The sequence below is a fragment of the Tamandua tetradactyla genome, chromosome 7 (genome assembly GCF_023851605.1).
Source record: "Tamandua tetradactyla isolate mTamTet1 chromosome 7, mTamTet1.pri, whole genome shotgun sequence".
NCBI lineage: Eukaryota > Metazoa > Chordata > Mammalia > Pilosa > Myrmecophagidae > Tamandua > Tamandua tetradactyla.
In genome coordinates, this window is record NC_135333.1 from 99,436,473 (window position 1) to 99,459,687 (window position 23,215).

Here is a 23,215-nt window from a genome sequence, read left to right on the forward strand (position 1 = left end):
CTGAATAAAATGTACTAGCTTCTACAAAGCCTGAGTTAATCTCTGAAGCTTACAATACAGAGGGAATACAGATGGATTAGTGCTTTTTTAATGGCAAGGATATTATTTACCACTCTCCTGGTGCCCAGGAGGCTATAGGAATTCAAGAAATATTTATTGAATGAATGAAATCAATATCACCTCCAATAATGAGACAAAAAGCAGGTGTTTCTCAAGAACTATAGTAGAACAAATTGAAATAGTAGACTAGATTTTGACTTATTGTTCCTCATATGAAACTGACCCTTAAAAATGCGAAGGGTGGTGGCCGAATGCTCGCCTTTCATGTGGGAGACCTGGGTTTGATTCCCAGACCCGGCATAACCACCCCTCCCCCCAAAAAATTGTTTTTAAATGCAAAGGGTATACATGCTCAGTTACTTTTAGCATGACCTTGTGGTTACTTTGTTGGCATATTAAGCCCAATAATAATAGTTAATACTTTTATAGAACTCATAATGTGCCAGTGACTGTTCTAAGGGTTTACAACTTAATCATCCAATCTTTATAATATTTGAGATATATTATAACCATCTCCATGTTACAGAAGAGGAAACCGAAGCACAGAGAGATCAAGTGAAGTGTCTAAACTTGTACAGCTGTGATTAAAACCCAGGCATTGTTTCTAGAGTCCATATTCTTAACCTCTTTGCTACATGACAACTATGAAGAAAACTACACGATAAAAACTATGTGATGAAAAGTGTTGTTTCCCTGTTGTTATTCATAATAAGCATGTCATCACTGCGCCAAACTAGGGAAAAAATTACATTTCTTCATGTTGCAAATAAAATTGCCAAATTTTATGGCAAAATAAGAAGATAAAATTAACAGCTTGCTTTTTAATACAGGGGTGCAGTGTGAAATAAGCTTTTTTGTTTGTTTTTTCATTGTGGTCTATTATTTTCTTTGCCTCTTTTAAGATAACTTTCAAAGTGTCTTTCCCAAACTCTGCCAAAATAAAATGCAAATGTATGCATTTTGAACCTCCTGGTTCTAATCCACACAGGTCATTTTGCACTGAAGCTTGTTTTCTGAAAGGGACCACTGCAAACAAATACCAAAGAACTCCAAAGCCCTCTGATACTTTCCAGTAAGTACATCAAAGGAAATCACAAGGGTCTCAGTCTACCGAGTCCGTCTGTTCCCACTCAGCCCACCTAGTCTTTCAGAGGTTGCCTATGTTATATGTTCACAATATATAATAAAATGGCATACTATATGTAAATACGATGCTTAAAGGAAATATCAAAAAAATGTTAATGCTTAATATTTATATAATTAAGAAAATCAGGGGGGTTTCCTGAAATTACTATGGTGGTTATGCCTTCTTAAAATTTATCTATTAATCATTGCTACCTAAATGCTTAGAATTACCATCAACTTTTACAGATATTAAAGCAGGTATCTCTCAAGACATAATAAATGGAATTTATAACTATCACCATGTCAGAAAAGTTGCAGATTCTCAAAACCACTGCAAAGTATGATTTTTAAGAGATTCAGGAGGTTAAAATAGTTACAGCTGTTAATTCAACAACGAATAATTTCAGAAAGTTGCCAGAGGCCTTTATATTTTACTACAGCCTTCTGAGATAGTATTATCTCTGTCTTAGAGATAAGCAAATTGAGTTCAGAGATGTTAAGTAACTTGTCCAAAGTTACACAGTATCACAGCTAAGTTTTGAATCTCAAATCTTTCTGCAAAGCTACCACATTAATATACAAAAGCTCACTATTCCTAATCTATTGTGGCAAGTCATTCAGAGACTATATAGATACAAACATATATAATGAAAATTAGTTTATTATAATTTGATTGTAAGCAGGTTTCCTTGAGGCTTACTTCACTAATGTACCTAAACAAAGGATAAGGAATACATTCTTAATGACCCCTAACTGTATATAGTCATATCTTGTCAGGCACTGTACAAAGTCTGTCCCATTCACTCTTCACAACAATCATATGGAACAAACTTCAGCATTTTATTTTACAGTTGAAGAAATGAATACTTTGGGAGGAAGTTAAGTAACTTGCCCAGTTACACAGACAATTGGTGAGGCTCATATTTAAACAAGACCATATAGTCTAAAGAGAAATAAAGAGAAAGTACAGTCTATTGAGAAAAAAAAAAAACAATCATATATCTCTAGAACATATCTATTTTTAAACATTTTAGAGCTTCAACTTCCTGGTTCCTTGTTGGAATATGGATTTTATCTTATGCATTATAAAAGCTAATAGAGACAGGGACCTTTATTTTTTAAAACTTTGTATACCATACTGTATTTAATATAATAATATTCCAAGTATGATCTACCAATAAACAAGTGCCAAATAATGAACGGTTATATGTGGTGAGGCAAGCAAAATTCAAAGAACTAATGTGAGTACCTGCTATGCCAATTTAAGTGCAAAGCACAAAACTCTAACCTTGGTAACCTTTATCATCTACTAATTTACCTAAGTAAGAAAACTCTTTATTCCTTTTGTAAAAGAGAAATGATCTTACAACTCTGCTTTGATATAACCCTTGACAAACTAGTATACTAAAACACTAAAAACAAATTCGCCTAAGAATTCCATAAAGTTTAATTTAAATAATTTAAAATCAAGTATGAAGCTTATCCCAGATTTAAAGATATTCCTAAAATATTACCGCCCTATGCAAAATAAGGTGATTATCATTGCAGAATATTAGATCCAGCCAATTTTTATTTCAAAAATCATTAAAATAAACAAAAATGTTTATGCAAAAATCTGTTTGGGGCATGATTTTCTAAGACAATTGAATTAAGTACATGTGCAGGTCTCACTCCCACCTTTCCTAGAAGTCCCCGCCCAGAAGGCACCATATCAAAAGGCCACCCCTCAGTTTTCGAACCCTAATCTCCAAGCACTCTCTCCTCCCCCCAGCTCTGTTCTACTCTTCTCACAGTGCTCACCTCTTGGTGAGTTTATACCACAGACTGTGCTGTGACACTGTGTCCTTGGCGCTGAGCACAGGAGATGGCATTTGGTAGGTGTCCAAAGACTGTTAAATGAATAAATTCGTGGATGTAATGAGAGTCCTGCTGCCAACAGATATATAGCTTGCAACTTATCTCAGGTTCTGTTCTAATTTTACTAATTCTCCCAATTTAAGAAAATAGAACATAGCAAGGTGAGTATAAATAGATTTTGCATCACCACTTCTTTATAGAAGTTAGTAAGAATTTTGGCATCATAAATATTTTGGTCCACTCTTATTCTGGGAGGTAATTATTATTGAATCTGTAACATTGTATTTCGTTTTGGGAAATACTTATATGTCCTAAACGTACCTCTTTCAAGTTTTCAAGGGACACGCTAGGTTTTGAACAACAAAAGTATAGTAAAGAAATGCTCAATTCTATCTTACTTAAAGCTTTTTGGACTTAGTGACTAAATAGTTTTCATTGGTTAAATGAATCATTAAAAAACAAGTACATCAGATGATGACCTACCTCACTGAAGCTACTGAAAACCATGAAGACCACACTCCAGTGTACTTACTTGTGTACTTCAATGGCTACATAGTATATAATATGAATAGCTAACCTTACCAAATGCTTTGACTAAGAATTTTAAATGATTCCCTGTACTACTATGTATGCACAACTGTTAACCTATCGTTGTCCGTCCCCTTTGTAATTTTTTGTGACTACTCATCCTTATAGTAGTCCTCACTCCTGATCAGAACATTCTCAGTTTTACTGACAAGAGCTAACAGTGTCTTGTTTATTTTGTTAGTTAATGGCTATCTCTTTTAGCTAGAATCAAGACTTTGTCTGTTTTGTTCAGTGTGAAAGGCTATGGTTAAAAACTAGATTACTTACATTAAATCCTGACTCTGCCACTCACTAGCTGTATGATCTTGGGCAAATTACTTAATCCTTCTGAGTCATTGCTTCATCGGTGAAACAGTTTGCATACAGAATCTACCCTGGTTGTTTTAAGGATGACATTGGTTGAACAAATAATGGGCTCAGAATGGTACACGTAGAAACTGCTCAACAAATGTTACCATTATCATTGTCATAAAACCCTGAATCCCACCACCCAGCACAATGCCTGACACATGGTGAGCAATCAAAAAATGCTTACAGATGAATGAATTATCCTGACCTTACGAGTTCAGTTTTTTGCTTTCTGTCCTCTTACACAGTTGATAGTCAATAAAGTTCTATCCACTTTCATTTATTTAAAAAGCAAACAAACAACAACACTGATGTGAGTTAGTAAAAACCTGAAGTCGCCTTTTTGGGAACTCATTCTAATACAGCAGAAACCAAAACAAATGAACTTAATTCAGGCATAGAACAGAGCTTCACTTTGTTCAATTCTTTTGCAACGATGTACCCTATTACAGTTCAAGAAAAATCGCCAAACAAACTGAACCAATGAAATAGCCTCTGTTTCTATGTAAATAAATACACTTTAATAAAATTATAATAAAATGGATAGTTTTTAAAGCAATTCATGACAATCTACTACAACAAAAAAATATAAATGTTTTCATATCGATTGTGATGGAGAATGCATAACTCTGTGATTATACCAAGGGCCACTAATTGTACACTTTGGATGGATTGTATGGTATGTGAATAAACTGTTAAAAAAAAAAAGAACGATACGTTGGAATGGAGGGAAAACAGAAGATAAAATGTCTCATATAAAAGTTCTCTTATAGAATCAAGTATGAGTACATTAAAATGAGTTTAAGGAGTAATATTTTATCATGGCTCAGTAAATATTATTGAACTTATTGAATTCCATTTGACAATATTGAAATGTAATTCTATCCTAACTCCTTCCAAGGAAGGATGCAAGGGTACAAAGTCTTAAAATATGTTTAAATAATACAGGAAGAAAATGCAATCAGGGAATGAGAGAAAGAATACAAAAGTACCATACATGTTAGCAGTGCATAATTCAGCATATGAAAATATTAATATAAAAACTTCCTTTCTTAAGTTAAGAAGTTTGGAAAAGCAATGATTGAAAGAAACTAATATTCCCATTACTCACTTTAAGATGCTAAGAAGCAACTTTCAGATGCATTTTTCTCCTGTTGCAATTATGGTAAATACAAATGGCATAACATTAAAGCATAATTCAGTAAAGATGATTGTTCTAGTTGGCAAGCTGCTGGAATGCGACATATCAGCAATGATGGCTTTGAAAAAGGGGAATTTATTAAGTTGCAGGTTTACTGTTCTAGGGCCGTGAAAACGTCCAAATTAAGGCAACGCTATGAAAATGTCCAAATCAAGGCACCAACAAGAGGTTACCTTCACTCAAGAAAGGACAATGAAATTTGGGGTTTCTCTCTCAGCCGGAAGGGAAGATGGTCGTGTCTGCTAGCTATCTCCGCAGGCTTCTAGCTTCAGGAAGCTTCCCCAGGGGCTTTTTCCCTCTTCATCTACAAAGGTCTCTGGCTATGTGGTCTCTAAAGCTTTTTCCAAAATGATTCCCTCTTAAAGGGCTCCAGGAAGCAAAACCCACCTTGAATGGGTGGAGACACATCTCCATGGAAACCATCTAATCAAAAGTTACCACACACAATTGGGTGGGTGACATCTCCAAGGATAATCAAAAAGCTCCCACCCAGAAATGTTGAATGAGGATTAAAGGACATGGCTTTTCTTGGGGTACACAACAGATTCAAACTGGCACAATGATTTAATTAAAACAATTAATGACAAATTTAATAATAAATTTTACTGTCATGCAAAAACCTTAAAATTCATTGAAATATAGTAACTATGAGTATGCATCTATGTCAGACAGGTTTGAATACTGTTCTTCTGTACTTACTAGCTAGGCAACTTACACAACTTAGACAAATGTATTTGAAGTCTCTAAGCTTCAGTTTCCTCATCTCTATAACAGTAAGAAAATAATAACAATTTCACTGAGTTATTGTAGGATTAAAAGATACACTAATACCATGTGAAGTGCCATGGACAGTGCATAGTACATAGTAAATGTCCAAAAAAAATGATCATTCTCTTGTACTAATTTCAAACAGATTGCTAAAAGATAAATTAAAATCCTAAAATTCATATAACTGCTTTTCAAGCTGAGGTCTATAAGAACAATAAGTTATTAAATTATGTTATTCCCTCTTTGTTAAAAGGAATGCCACCTGCATGGGTAAGCCACTGTAGCCACTACTGCCTTTTAAGACACAAGATATACATTCTAAAACATTTAAATAAGCACTACTCAAGCTGAATAAACATTCAGCAGAACCATTAAGCATAAGACATAAAAATCTACAGGATCATTACATTAATGATGCCAACCACAGCTCAGGAGTTCTTTGGACATGAGTAGAAATTCTGAGGATAAGCTGTTACAAAAAGTAAAATTAAAACATTTTTCAGAGAACATTTTTAATAAATGTGTTTCCAATTACTTCTTGAAGTGAACATATAAACTAGCTAATGAGAGTAGCAGACACGTACACACACACAAGCCAATAAGAGCGGCAGAAACAAAATAAACACTAAATTTCATATCTTTAGTCAAGACTGTCATTTGTTTCAATTACACTGAGGCTTCTCTGGAAAAACTCCCTTTCAGGTTTTTCTGTTACTGCACATCATATACACACCTATACTCAGAGACACACAAACACAACTTCACCACCTGCACAGAAACCAAAGGAGTCAAGTCCTCTAGTAAAAACCATGAAGAGGCTTCAGTACATGTATTATTTAAATAAATAAAAAAGAAGGTATATTAATGACATCCCCAAATTATCTTATCCTGAGTAAAAACTGAGGAAGCTTATAAAATACATAGTAATAATAACCGATTAAAGAAAGGGTCACCAAACTATAGGCTATGGGCCAAATCTGGTATACTGCCTTGTTTTTATAAGTAAAAAACATCTAGCAGGCCCAAAATATTGAGCTTTGTGTTTTACTGGAATAAAACCACACTCATCCTTTTACGTATTGTCAATGGCCGCTTTCATGCTACAGTAGCAGAGCTGAGTAGTTTCAACTGGACCATATGGCCACAAAGATAAGATTTACTATCTTTTTTTTATAGAAAAAGTCTGCCAATCCCTGAAATAAAGGATCAAAATTAGTCCCTTGCTATTAATAAAAAGAACAACTCTAAACCTCATATCTTAAAAGTACCATTAAAACATCACTATTACTACCATCGCATCAAATCTTTTTTTTAAATGAAGCATGATTTCACCTAATTTGTAGACTTTCTGTTCTTGTCCTATGCAATTAAAATAACATCAGCATCTTACTGAACTAAACAGGAAGAAAGGTTTATGCACTTCTTTCTATTCCGGCCTTTTCCAAAAACGGTTCTAAAAGCAAACTGAACAATGACTCATATTAAATTTGCTTGTGGAGAATAGCATCATAAGTGTTTGTTAACACAGAGAATACCCTAATATGTCAATATGTCTCAAAATTAATCTAATTCTTCTCCCGAGACAATATTTGCATTTTCTTTGCACAAATGTAATGTTGTAACGTTGGATGAAATAGGAAACTCAGGAACTCCTAACCAGTTCATGCAGTGCCTTGACTGTCCCCCCACCTCCTCGGGTGCCACCCACGGCACTGCCTCCTCCCGCTGAGGGGCAGGAGGCCCAGTCAATGTAAGCGCCACTTCCTTTCTTGCCCTGAGATGTGATGAAGTCTTGGCTCAAGTGAAATAAAGCTGGAAAGAGAAATGAAGGCTAGTTTTTAAAGAAGTTTGATAAGTTATGGGTCTTGTTTCTAAAGAGAAGAAGGATAGGAACTCATTTGTGTTGGGAAGTCAATTCTGGATGCCATGAGGAAAATGAATAGAAAGAAGAAACCAGAAGGGAGAAGGGCTGGTGGCATTGTTACCCGGGCCAAGAAGATGAACACAAGAGCTGTAACTCAGGCAGTGACAGCAAAAATGAAGAGGAAACAGATGGAAAATGCGTCCTCAAGATGGAAGCAACTGAAGTAAATTATTCTGTTGGCTGACTCTGAAGGTCTATTGCCTTATTGTTTCTATCTTTTGTAGTTGTGTTTTATTCTTTCCTTTTAGTAAAGGCAGAAATTCTTAAGGAGTTGGGGTAGGTTCTATTCTACAGTACCTACGTCCAAACTGCACAGCCTAGAGGTGGCAGAAGATACACAGGCAGCTGAGTGGAACAAGGAGAGACTCGCAAAGCAGCATTGAGGGACTCAGACCCTGGCTCCCTGACTTCCTAGCTGTTTGACATGCCAGCTCCCCACTGGCTCAGTAAAGCATGGATGACATATATATATATATGTCTTACATTTATAGAATAAGCATCCAGTAAATAATAATTACTAGCATTTTTCATAGCACAAGCATGCAAATGTAAGTAATAAATGAAGAGAACACTACAAAAAGTCTTTGCTTTTCTACAAAGATGGTTTTGAAAGTCTCTCAGGTTTTTTTCTCTTTGGGAAAGAGAAGTTATTAGAGTAAGCCAGCTTGGGCCTCTAAAAAAAAATTATTTTGAAGGTTTATTTTCAACAGGGGAATTTGAAAAATTCAGAGAGCTAGAAAGCTGTGCTGAAAATATGAGCTGCCTACACATTAACTTAGTTCTAGCCTTATAAATCTAATGATTTTCTCTTCAACCTAACCTGTCAAACATATATCCTTGTTATTGAAGGTGTGTGCATTTCAAAGAAGACAGATGCTGATTAGTAAGTTTGGAAATGTAGATATATGATTGGTATTTATTAAGACACTGGTTGAAAATATAGCTTGGTGGGTTTTGAGGACCTGAGGGAGAAGGGTAACAAAAGGGGAAAATTAATTATATTTACCACTTTGTCTCCCAAATTCAAACCCAATTTAAAATATTAGGAAAAGACATTGAGAGTGATTGCTTTGATTTGTTAGATGCATTCAAGAAGGTATGTTCTGAGAACTGTCAATAGGAGAGTTTCTACAGAAAGTATGTGGTATGGCTATTAATAATTCTGATTCTAGAGCCCATCAACGGAATTGTTCTCTTATCGCTGATAAGTCCCAACACTTAAGAGTAGACTATTTTCCTTTCCCTTTGAGATGGAGAGAATCGAGTTTTCTTCAGGATCTTCCTCTAATCTTCTGCAGAGACCAGGTGATCTTTAAAGAGCACAACAATTTGAATTCTCCTGAGGAAAGTCTCCAGATCTCAGTTTTATTTACAAAGCAGACCTATGCTGAATGATGACTGTAGTGTGAAGTCAGAAATTAACTACCCTGAAGCAGCAACTCAAGAACTATCTTTTTGAAGGGTCTACCTTGTTTTTTCCTATTTGACTGTATTAAATACAGAACATTAAAAACCACTATGAACTTCACCATGAGTTGGGAAAATGAAAATTTTGACACACCCAAAATTCTTTCAGCATGGATTTTTTTTTAATGAAATATCAATTTACCTCAGCAAAAAAGCAACAGAGAGCCTAAAGTATCATCTATCCACTTAGTAAGACAATCTGGATTTCCAGTGTAAATCAAGGAAAATGTCATCTTGAAAGCTTACAAGTGAATCTGAAAAAAAAAAAATTTTTTTTTCTCCTATGATTAGGCTGAGTGGAAAATCTTCTCTGTGCTTTTCTTTATCTCCATGTAAGTAGAAAATCTGTGACATTTAATATAAAATCCAAGAATTATTAAAATCTTGCTTAAGATTTTAAAAGAACTCTGGGGTTTAGACAAAGGCAACACTTATTTAAAACCAAACAGAATTTAGTAGTTTCTTTTAAATAAGTAATGATGCCCCTCAAAAATAAACTTTATGGAAAACTGAATAGTGTTGCACATTATTTTATAATTTTTAAGGTTAAAGCTTGTTAACACAGCATGGAGAATTAAAGCCACTTTTCACTGGCCCTTCTGCTTTAATCGACTGTCTTCTATGTGAGGTACGCATAATAGCCTTATACTTAGAAAACATTTCTGTATCTAATATTGCAGAGGTTGTTGCAAAATTACAAAAATTGTCATTGTCAACATTCAGAAAATTGTGGGTCATCCTGCTGAGAAACAATTTGTCTATTTCAAGTTCGTCCAGTAAATAACACACATGCATCACACATTGGGCCAGACAACACCGTTCTACCACATGAAGAAAATAAAAGCAAAGTACCAAAACTACTGGGGGGGAAAAATGATTTTTCTCTAAGTGCAGCAGCAGATGTCAACTGCAAAGAGCATTCTACTGCAATGTCATTATGCTGAAATTGGATTTCTAAAGAAACTTTTGGAAGAATTTCTATCAAAATATGATAAACATCTACCCTCTCTGACCTCTCTGCAGGGTATGATTTAATGAAATGGCCACAGACAACATCAATTCACAGGAAAAAAAAAATGACTTATAAGGAGATAAGACTTGATGACCTAATTGCAAAATTACTAGAGGGAAAAAGAGATGCAGCTGTCCCCTGCTGTATGGAATAGATGTGACCCCCAAAGAGCTGAAGGTAAAGTAAATCATGTTTTAAACTGAACTCACAGGAGGACCTTGAATAAATCCTACTTCCTACAATGCTTCTGCCTTCTAGGCTAGAGATTAAACTCTGATTAAACTCATCATAAAGGCAAAACACAGAATCAAAATTCACCCAGATTATTGAGTTCATTGTTTGATAAAATTAAACTCTGCAAACCTTATCAACTTGAATATTTTTGCATAGATTACTCGCTGCATAGATAACCTGAATGCCCTATAGCATGGACTGGCAACCAGGGGGCCTGGATCTAATTTCAGGATTGAAACATTATACAGTGCCTCAGTCTGCTACTTCTCACACATGCCTAAGTGCTAACATTTTAGTGACCAAAGACCAGAGAAAACCTTCTCACTGATCTTCTATTCAAAAACTATCTTGGCAGTATCTATGATCTAGACCACCTAGGAATCCTAAACTGTCAGAAAAAAAAATTAAATTTACATAAAATTTTGCTTTAACACAGGACATACAGAAAAGCTAGATTCTTTTAGGTTAAAAAAAAAATCCATAAACATTGTTATGTTCCCTGGATTGACCCTATGCTATAAATAAACAATTTTTTTTATTGTGGTAACATATCCGTAGCACAAAGTTTGAACACTTTCAAATGTACAATTCAGTAGCATTAATTCCATTTCCAATGTTATGCCACCATCAATCACCAAAACTTTTCCATAATCCCCAACCAAAACTCTGTACCCAATAAGCAGATACAAGTCATGACACTGTTATACACTGATGCAATGTAAAATAAACTAGATAGATTAAATGTAAGAAATATGCAACAACATGGTAAGACACTTGTGCTTACCAGGTTCCTAGATCTTCATTCCATATTGCTGGGTGGGGGCTTTTTGATTGTTTCCATGGAGATGTGACCCACCCAATTGTGGGTGGTAACCTTTAATTAGATGGTTTCTATGGAGATGTGTCTCCACCCATTCAAGGTGGTGTTGCTTACTGGAGCCCTTTAAGAGGGAACCATTTTGGGAAAAGTTTTAGAGCCACCAGAACCCACAGAACAACAGAACAGACAGAGCCCCAAGGAAGCTGCTGAAGATTCCCAAAGAGAAAGCTAGTAGACGTCATCATGTGGCCTCCAGCTGAGAGACAGAAACCTGAACATCATTGGCCTTTCTTGAGTGAAAGTAACCTCTTGTTGGTGCCTTAATCTGGACATTTACACAGCCTTAGAACTGTAAACTTGTTGACACAGCCAGAGACACCACCACATTCACCACATAAAGTGTGTTTTAACCAAGAAGAGTTAAATGCTATAGGAACTGACATCCCACACATGCAAAATACAAATTAATTAAACAATAAGTATTTCAGTACCTATGTCCTCTTTTTTTCCCCTCAAAGATCAAATTTAAACTTAAGTGAGCTAGAAACAAAATCCTATGAAGAGAAGGATGCCAGAAGCAAACAGCATAACAGAAATAAATCCACTGAGAAACTTCTAGACAAGGACATGGTTTCTTGATCTGCAGTCAGGCCTCTTTAGCAAGCTCCAAAATAACGAAGCCACCATGTCAGAGGATCAAAGCTCTCTTATTATAAGAAACAGTCTGCCTTAAACAGCTTCTTTCTCACTCCCAGTGGTGTCTAGGTTGAAGTTCTCTCCAGGCACTGGTTCCCCACTGCCCCCCAGCTCCCAGGCTTGACATCATGGCTCAAAATTCATCCTCTCCAGGATCTATGGACAGATTAGTCCACACCATTCTTTAACTCTCCAAACATAATCACTGACTCCTTTCTCTGAGCCATTACATTTTTATAAGTTTGAAATCAATTGTTTCTTCATGTACACTTGTCCACTGAATCCATCTTTCTTAAATACAACATGATCGAAGGTCAGGACCATGGCAGTTTATCAATATTGAAGTCTTTATTTTCCAGTTAAAGTGGCATGCAATCTTGCTCCTGGACATTACAATTGTATATAAAAGTTACACTTGCACAGACCAGGTTCTACTGTGATTGTCTCCATCAGAAAAACGAGGCAAAGTCATTGGTGCCACAACTCTTAACTATGGGAAATCTGTCTGCATGCTCACACCACTGCCATAATGTTATTAATTCTGTACTTTAAGAAAAAAGACATGACATTAGTTTTAAAATTAAGCAAGATGACTGTACGTCAAATAATACTGATCCAGAAATTGATAAATTGGTAATCCCATTAGTCACAGAGTTTATATTTACCCAAACATGAGACACGTGTTATTGGGATCCAATGGATAGCATTCTAGTATTTTTTAAAACCTGTACCAAATGAGCATATAATGCAATACTGGGAAACAGGTAAATGCATAAATATTTTATTTAAACCCAAGAAATGGTATATGATTTAGATCCCAAAGCTTTCTGATAACAAAAACTAAAGCAGATGCTGATAACTGCAACTCTATGTGCTTTAAATTTCTAAAAACCCCATTTGGGTCCACATTTCAAAAGGTTGCGAAACTCATCGATAATTACATGGCTACACATCAGTCAGACAATTTTTACATGTTTACATGCTTAACATCTTTTAATAAAATTAATGGTATCCCTATCTCTAAACAAGAGAGCTTTTTTATTAGTTGTCTTATCCTTTCCATAAATTAATAAAACTTGTGTTCTACATAGTGTTTAATAAAACCTAATCCTCTGGAAAGCTTTTTCCACTCACACATTAGGACATGAGTTTCAAGTGTACTCATTACTACAAGAGCAATTCTCATATTCCAGTCGGGCTTACTGCTGGAGGAATTTAGAAGGGAGCATTAAAGAAGTTTTTAATACTTTAAAGAGACATTTAAAAAAATAGTATTTTAAGTCAATCCAATGTTGCTCACAGTGAAAACTATTCTGTTAAAACAAAGTTCTTCTTAGTATTGCCACTAATGTGCTACTTAGGAAATGATGACAATGCCGGGCCCATGGTAAATTCTCAAAAACTGATAAAAACACCCTTCACCTAGAATGGGCCCACAATTAATTAGGGCTTTGTTTTAAGCAAGAAGGTAATAATATCATACTATTGTGCTGCTCATAAGAGGAAAGTCCAGCAGCATGTGGTTAACAAAGTGGCCAGCTTCTGCAGAGTATTCCTTTTACTGTTTTAGGAAGGGGTACTGTTAAGCTCCACCAAAAATGGAAGGAGGGGAGTGAACAGACTTTCCAAGACTTGTGCATGATTTTATCAAAATGGGAGCATTTTCTCAAGTATAAAAATAATTTGGCTAATAAAAATTAGCATCACTGTTTGAGCTGCCCACTAACATAGATTTAAAATGAAAGTTGAATAAAGAAGGAGAAAAACTGGGGAAACGTGAACCTGACAGGCTAGTTGTTAATTGTTAGAAAATGCATTTTGAAATGTCTACCTTTTCCTATCATTAACATCTTGTAAATCACTTAACTAAATCAGACAGTCAAGTTCATAGCTCATATCTGGGGATATTTTTAAATTCTAGAATTTCTTCTATGAAATAAATTCACCAATATAAATTAATTAGAAACTTCCTTTTCTTGGTTTTCCAATAAGGTGAAATTTAGAATTAGACCCCTAATTAAGCATTTTGATGAAAACAGGGAAATATAAATTACTTCAAAACTAGTACATGAATGCGTTCATATTCACTACAAAATTAGCATGGAAATTAATATAACACATTTATACAAGTTATTTAATTTTTCTTACTAAAGTGATTTCTTTTAACAATAGTTTACACTAGGGATTTTTAATTAATAAGGTCTTTAATATATATATATTTATATATCTCAGATGAATAAAAATACACACACTCACACACACCCTGATGCTCACAAAATGATATCAACCATTCCAAATAGATCCATATTAAAAAGAATAAAGGAGACAAAAAAATAAATAGCAATTATGTAAGGACACTAACATTATTAGGACGTTTTTCTTTATTTTTTTCATTATGCATTGTGTTACCTTTAACATTGAATAATATTTATTTTGGATTGCTTATACACATAAAGTCACTACATTACTTAAAGATATTAATACTGAACTACTAGAATTTTTAAATGAAACCACCATGTAATTAAAAAATTCATGCAAGTGTGAAATCCACATACCTGAGCCAACCTCTTTTTCCTCTTCTTCAATGTTGTTTTTGATGCTATCATATTCCTCATCAATGGTCTGGTTACCACGCATCTGAGACAAAATTCTGCGGGCCTTCTGAGTCTGTCCTTTCTGAATGAGCCAACGAGGACTTTCAGGTAAAAAAAGGAAGCCAAAAAACTGAATAACTGCTGGAATTGCTGCAAGTCCCAACATGTACCTGCAATAAGAAATTCATACATAATTGTAAAACTTGGTCTTATTAGTGTCAAGTATGAATAATACCTGATGCTAAATTAGTGAGAATGATTGTCTTTATATATGTGTGTATACCAGTCAACAGAAAAACTGTATTTTTAAGCTGTACTGAAAAACTAAAAATTAAGAAAGAAATGATCTCTCACACGATTTCCAATGAAAAACAATGGGCATAGTCACAATAATTATGTCTACACAATCGGAAACAAACATACTCAAAACGCCATAATTACCACCACTAACACTAATCTTCCAAATAATTCTGTATTTTACATAAAATGAGGATACGATAAAACTCTGATATCTATTTAAAAGACATACTTTTCATGAAAATAAATGCCAAGATTTTATTCTTTCTAGTTATTTCTCCTATGTGAAAGATTAGTTATTATTCCTAACAATTTCCCTATTTCATTTTGTCACATCCATTATCATCAACTATGAAGGTGTTTCTGCCCATTGCAGAAAAAAGATGGAGTCAAAAGTAAACACTCACTATTAAAATGGTTACAAATATGTTCATGTTGTTCTAAATTATTTGATATCTAATGTGAATGTCTACTCCTGATGACTGGCATGATTCTAAATAGCAAATTTTAGAATACTATTTTAAATCCATCAGAGAAATAACAAAAATAGTCATATGAGGATATCAACACTGAAAATCTCTCCAAATTATTCTGACCATCAGACCGATCTCCTAACATCTCCAGGCCTCAATCTCTTTGAACCGAAGGAATTAAGTTAGGTAAACTCAAGGTCTCTTTCAACTGGAAACTTCTCTGAACCTATGGCACCTGGACGCTTTCTGTTAATCCCAGTTCTCAGGAAATGTTCGGATTCATGATGGCAGCACTCAGAAGGCAGACTCCATTTACATAACAATGCATACTCACAGCTATTCCAAAAACAGCAGGAGAATAAAATACAATTGTCAGGTGAGTAATAAGAATAACTCCTACTCCAAACAGGAACTAAAACTACATGTTTGCCTGCAGAAAACTTATTAGAAGTTTTATAGTTTAATCCATAGGTTATGACAATTACACCAGTCCTGAATCGCTCCTTTCTCTGCTTATCTACAGAACAATTTTTCAACCTCAATTAATTTTATTGTACCTTGCATTATAAGTTATTTACTTGCCCCACTTGATTATATAATATTTAACTCTGTGTTAGGCACAACACCAAGTATCTTGCACACTATCGGCATTTAATATCTTTTATGAAATGATATAAAGGCAGCCATATATCTAAACTCTCTGTATTAACTAAACAGAAAACAACTGTGCTTCAGATTTATATAGCAGTATTCACCCTTCTGGATCATTTAGCTCTACAAACTTACTTGCACAATAACTCCTTCCAACCAAACCATTTGTTATACTAGATAAAACGAGAGTTCTCCAGATCTTCTCTTCTGGAAGGCTATCAGATATGGCATTAGAGGGATCAGGTCACACAAATGAGTATTCCTGACCTTTTTCCCCCTGAGATGTTAACTCCCACACCCAAATTTGTTACTTAAATGTATGTTTTACTGCTGTAAATGAATGAACTTTCTATTCAAATTGTGTTCTCAAAGAATTTAAAGGGAAAGGTTATCCTGCTTTCCAATTACTTCAAAGAAAAGCAACAGGAAAAGCAGATAATAAAAACGGTGGATTCGGAAATAAATAAGAAAAATCCTAAAGATTAAAGCCTTAATGCTTCATTTCTCTACACCTCTCATGGTCTTTCCTTTGTTCTCCAAAATTTTTTAGCAACAAATTAAGATTAAAGGGATGAATATTATGCTTTAAAGAAACATTTGAAATGAATATAGAAACTGAATCATTTCCAGACAATAAACGGTCACATGATATTTTACATTTGTGAAAATAAAACAAAATAAGAGTCACTATGGCTAACAGATTCAAAATGGAATAACGAAGTCACTCAAAGGTTACTCTTATGCAAATCTCAGCCAGATAACACAAACTGCCAAAGTATGCAAAGCCTCAAGCAACAGTGTTTCTCAAAACCCTAAAACTATCTGAATATCAGAAACAAACCACAAGGTAAAAAACTCAGCAAACTATCTTACCTGGAGGACTTCTGGAGCTTCCAGAATATCCAGCAATTTTTTTAAACAGTATCTAATTTTTTTCCCTTTTCTTTAAAAACCCCTTGCTGGAAACACCAAGGCAGGACACAATTTGTGCTGCTACCAGAATCTGTGCTCCCCTGAGTTGCAAATCTAAGACCCCAAATAAATGCCTTTATTGTCTTGCAACTTAATTTCTCCTTTGACACACTTTACTACTTGCTATTCAATCCCAGAATGCACTGTTTTTTTAATTAAAAGAAAATGACAAGGAAAGAGAACATAAAAAGACAAGAAAAATGAAAATGAGTATTAGCCCATGCTTCCTAAGAGACCTATAAAAGACAGAATAATTTAGCCCTCCAGCTTTCTGAAATCTGTAAACGCCAAAGAGTCTGAAAGACACAACTCAATGCCTAAAAGTTAAGGCAGCGAAACGGAATTCGCACCCTGTTGCCACCCTTTAAGGACATTAAAGTCTACTTCCAGAGTCCAGTCAAGAAAAACCATGTTTTATACATTTATATCCTAACATTTCTCTTATAAGAGTAAAACAAGAGAGCTTATTTTACTATATTTTAATTGTCCTTCATAATAAAAATATTTTAAAACGGGAACAATTATACATGGTTTCCTAGAGAGCCAATTCAGGAGATCGGGAAAGCTGTAGCACATGACAGAAAGAACAGGGAAACTGCTCTGGATCTCACTTCAGCTGTTGGTTGATTAACCACGGAAATGTTGAAAGACACACTGGGGTTAAGTTTGCAGATACAGCATTTTATTCAGGACACCAAAACTGTTGCTGCGGCAAGGAAGATATTACATGTAAAAATGGAAGGAGCTTCGATCTTCTAGAGATGGCAAACCACTTTTATAGCCATAAAATAAAGTTAGTGTTATCAATCAGATGCAGGGGTTCTCTGGTCGATGCACACAAATAGCCAATTCCTGAGACATGGGAGTTCCAAGGGAGAAAGAGTTACTGCGAGGTGAGGCAAGGAGAACAGATGGCCTATGGCCTAAAATCTTTCTCTCCAATCTACAGTATATCGGAGAGTTTTATAATATCAAAAAAGTGGGCAGATTTTAGGATAATGAGTATAATGGCTCGAGATGGCGTTAGAGATGATCTAATTATTGAGCATGCCAGATTAATTACATGGTTAATCACAAAATGTATGTAATAAAATGGAGGCCTTAACATGATATGGGTGTGATTAAGTATTTTAAGGAGGTACATAGGTCAGTTAGAGGTTAAGGTTTAAGCTACTACATACATCAGGCGGGCCAATCTTGGTTAGATCCAGCTTTGTGTAGTAAGATAGTTTAGGAAGTAGGGTGGGTTAGTTCTGGGCTGACTCCAGTTTCCTCATTAATAAACATCTTCATGATCACAAGACTTTAATGGTGGGTACAAGCAGGGTCAGTCATGAGTTATCCTGAAGCTTTTATAATCACAAGGTAAAAATTAAATAGTCATACAATCATTACCAAAGATCAAGGTATCTGGGCTTACAGCTCAGTGAGCCTCAGTAGTCTCAGGTATTCACCTTTGTCTATTCTACAATATACTAGATATACAACATACCAGAAAGTAAAAAGATGCCTATATAATGATTCAATAATTAGAGTCATTTGTTAACTCTTCTTGGTTACATTAGCTCAACTCTTATTGATTGGACAGGGGTTTGTCCATCTTACAGGTGCAGGTTTAGGGCAGCTGGGCATTATTTTATAAGGGCGCTAATGTAATAAAATACCAGGTTGATTGGCTATCTGGGTCAGCTGCCTTGGTGAGGATTTCAAATTTCAAAAGATATTAAAAGGAAACTTAAGAGGGAGCTCAGAGAAGTAGGGCACAAGTATTTTGGCTCTGAGGGGACTCCAGGGCTTCCTCTATATATTTTATCAGAACCCTGGTCAAGTTTACTAAACCCTTTGGGTTGGTTTGAAGCATGGTAACCCAGAAAACCATGTTCTTGAACTTAATCCTTTTCTATGGGTGTGAACTCTTATAAATAGGATCTTTTGATGAGGTTACTTCAGTTAAGATGTGGCCCAGCTGTAGCAGAGTGATATATAATCCTACTACTGAAGGTCTGATAGGGAAAACCAGAAAGAGAAGAATCCAGAGGAAACAGCCAGAACCTGGAAGTCAACAAAACCTGGGAGAAAGCAGGAAAGGCCCGGAGAGGCCACCATGTACACTGCCATGTGACAGAACAGCAGCCAGCCCCAGGACATCACAGTCTTCCCAAAGAAAGTGTCACCTTGATAACACCTTGATTTTGAACTTCTCCTAGCCTCAAAACTGTAAGACAATAAATTCCCACTGTTTAAATCAACCCATTGCATGGTATTTGCTTTAGTAACCAAGAAACTAAAATATCCTTTAACGTACAAGTGATGGTGTCTATTTTTTAGGATTGCTGAGAATTAAGTGAAATCATTCAGTGAGTACCTAGCACAAAGTGGATACTCAGCAAAAAATATTTTCCCCTCCCTGGCTATGTAGCCCCTTCCCCCCACCTCCATCAATCCAATGCAACTTATCTATCCTGGCTATATCACTGTTTTAGTTTGCTAAAGCTGCCAAAATGTAACACACCAGAAATGGAACAGCTTTTAAAAAGAGGTATTTATTAAGTTGCAAATTTGCAGTTTTAAGCCTGTGAAAAACGTCCAAACTAAGGCAACCAGGGAAAGATACCTTGATTCAAGAAAGGCTGATGGATCCAAAACACTTCTGTCAGTTGGAAAGGCATGTGGCGACATCTGCTAGCTTTCTCTCCTGGCTTTTCGTTTCATAGAGGCTCCCTGGGGGTGTTTCTCTTTCTGCATCTCCAAAGATCTCTGACTCAGCTCTGTGGGCAATGTTGGTTCTCTAGCTTTTTCCAAAATGGTTCCCTCTTAAAGGACTCCAGTAAGGAACCCCCACCTTGAATGGGCAGAGATGCAGCTCCTTGGAAACAATCTAATAAAAAGTTACAACCCCCAACTGGGTGGGTCACATCTCCATGGAAACAAGCAAAAACGATCTCACCCAGCAATATTGAATAAGGTTTAAAATTTTGGCTTTTTCTGGGATACACAACAGATTCAAACCGGGACAATCACAGACCCAAATTTTCAGTAGGTAGAGATAAACAATTTCTTTATTGTCGGAAAATCATCCCTCTGACGATGTGCAGATTAGAGAATAGGGAGGATAAATAAGAAGGCGTTTTGCTGTGGTATTGATGAAAAATTTAACATGAGACTAACATGGCAGGATCTATATAGATTAAGCTAATGCAACAGTGTTAGGGACTCACCATGAGACTTCTAAATCCAAGGAAATCAGTAACCAGCTGAATGATAAAGAGAATACTGATATTTTAGGGTAGGTAGTCCCCAAACAAGCAAGTAGCCCCTATTTAAAAAGGAGAGCTCATTATTATAAATTAAATCAAGCGTTCTAAATCATGGCTTCACATTAGAATCACCCAAGGGGCTTTTAAAATATACCAAGGTCCAAGCCCTACTCAGCTGCAGGGATTTTGATTAATTGGTCTGGGCTCTGAGCCCAGGGATTCTGTTTTTTTTAACAGCTCCCCAGGTGGTGCTAATGTGCAGCATTGAGAACCACTGATGGAAATGTTTTAAAGATCAAGGGTGACGGTGAACAATAAGCACCCAAGACCCACACCTTAAGGTAAAAGCTATTTTTCTTCTTGAGGTAAGACAACACACCAAGCTGACGTAAAGGGAAAGTAGGTCAACTGAAGCAAAAATGCCAAGTTTTCTTGAGTTCTAAAAATTCGGAATATTGTTTAGCATCATAATCACTCGCCAAAATGTGCCTTTTTATAATTTTCTAAATTAAAGTTAACAAATGAGGCACTTTCTAGAATGAGCAGTACTAGTACCTACCTACTAGAAAACGAAAAAAAAGACCCTGTAATGGTAAGCGATGCTCTCATCATGTGATGTGGTTAGAGCACCTATCAATACAAACAGTTCTAGCTATTTTCAACTTAGGCTTAGCATTCTTCCCGGTTGCAGGATCTGAAGCTCCCTAAATCAATGACCCTTGCTCTTAGCAGCCCTCCCCACTGCAATGGAGCAAAGTACAGCTGAGGCCATCAGCCCCCTCAAATGAACATGAAACTAAACACAAAGCGCTTCTCATATTTGGCCTTTTGAGGTGCAGAAATTTAATAATTCATAATTGCTCCCATTGCTGAACTAATAGAATGGATTTGTATGCTATTTGTTCTCTTGTGGTTCCAAAGAGGGACATATTTGACTGTATATGTCCCAAATACAGTAAAATCTAATTGCATGTAAGAGCAACGCAAGTCCAGCTTGGGCATGCAATCACCTAGCAACAACAACAGTATCAGCTCATTCTTACGTAGTACTGGTTACTACTTGCCACACTCTGTTCAAATGGCTCTAGGTACAATAACACATATCTTTTTACAACAACCCTACAAGGAAGGCACCATTATAATCCCCATTTTATAGACAAAGAAACTGGAGGCACAAAGAAGATATGTAATTGACATGTGGTAGAACTAGGATAAAAATTCAGGCAGCCTAATTCCTATTATAAATGTTTAAGTCAGCTATAGTAAAAATTTAATAATTATTTGATAATTAGTTTTGGAAAACTCATAAAAGGAGACATTTGTTTACTTTAAGATGGTGCTTAAAGAATTGTAAGGTTCCCTTTAGAAGTCCTATTGTTCACTCATCTCTCTAAAAGGCAGTAAAATACTGTAGCAATAAAAGGATGAGTGGGCTAGCTGGGAGCCGTCCCTCCTGTGTCCAGAACAGAGATCAGCATAGCGCCACCTAGTGGGCTGGGTAACTGAGCAGATTTAATCAATACAGACCTGCTAGGGGCAAATGGATTTTATCCTATTATTCTCTGGACACCTATCCTTATTAAATCACAAGTTCCTGAGAGCATTACAATGAAAACAGCAGACTATTAAAAGGAAATATTTCATTTATAAGGATAAACTTGTAATGATCGCTTTCAACACGTCACAACTGAATTTTTATTTCATCTTTCTTTAACATACATAGGTAAACTTTCCACATAGGAAAAAATATAGATTACAAGAAGGTGAATGCTGCAACAGATGAATGGGAGCAAAACAACTTGACTTAACAGATTTGATTCCTTATATATTTTTATATGAAGTCTGAAGTTATTTTTCTCTACTATTTTTTTTTTCAATCTTCCGTTCCCAAAGATTTCCCAAAGCCTTTCCCCTTCCACAGGGAATCATGCAGTGATGAGAAATTATCCTGCATTCACATTCTGTTTATTTCTCTTCCCCTTCTGTTCTTTTTCCTCCTTAAACTCCCAAATGTATAGAAGGTTGTCAATGCTATATACTGGAAGATGTCTAAGATTTATGGGTTTAATTATGTCAAGTTATAACAATCAAATGATCATAGCTAAGGAAACTTTGTCACAATATTCTATATTTAAAACAAACTGAATAGAAAAAGAAAAACAAACTATGCAATTATTGTGATAGCTCTTTATGTGCTCGATTCTGTTAAGGGAAGACATTTTTTCACTCTGAGGCACAGTAAAGTTTCACACACCATGGGCATTGTGCCAGTTTGAAAGGCTTATGTGCCCTAGAAAAGCCATATTTTAATCCTGATCCATCTTGTGGAGGAAGCAGTTTCTTTTAATCCCCATTCAGCACTACAGACTGGAAACTCGATTAGTTTATCTCCACGGAGATGTGACATACCCAGTTGTGTGTATTAAAACCTTTGATAAGGAGATATGACTCCACCCATTCCAGGTGGGTCTTGATTAGTTTACCGGAATCCTTCAAAAGAGGAACCATTTTGGAAAAGGCTTTAGAGCCACAAGAACCAGGACAGCCCACCAGTCAGTGACCTTAGGAGATGAAGAAGGAAAATGTCCCCATGGGAGCTTCATGAAACAAGAAGCCTGGAGAGAAAGTTAGCAGACATCGCCCTGTTCACTATTTGCCTTTCCAGTTGAGAGAGAAACCCTGAACTTCATCGGCCTTTCTTGAGTGAAGGTAACCTCTTGTTGGTGCCTTAATTTGGACATTTTTAGAGACTTGCTTTTATTTGGACATTTCCATGACCTTAGAAATGTAAACTTGCAACTTAATAAGTCCACCCTTTAAAAAGCCTTTCTGTTTCTGGTATATCACATTCTGGCAGTTAGCAAACTAGAA

The 23,215-nt window shown here is 35.7% G+C and overlaps 1 protein-coding gene across 1 annotated transcript in view; it reads right to left on the reverse strand.

Annotated features, from left to right (window-relative positions):
• SLC2A13 (solute carrier family 2 member 13) overlaps nt 1-23,215 on the reverse strand; it is a 359,669-nt gene that overhangs the window by 252,966 nt on the left and 83,488 nt on the right. Inside the window, exon 3 of the mRNA XM_077170529.1 lies at nt 14,656-14,864. Within this exon, the coding sequence (XP_077026644.1) occupies nt 14,656-14,864 (209 nt within the window). The remainder of the gene's footprint in view (nt 1-14,655; nt 14,865-23,215) is intronic.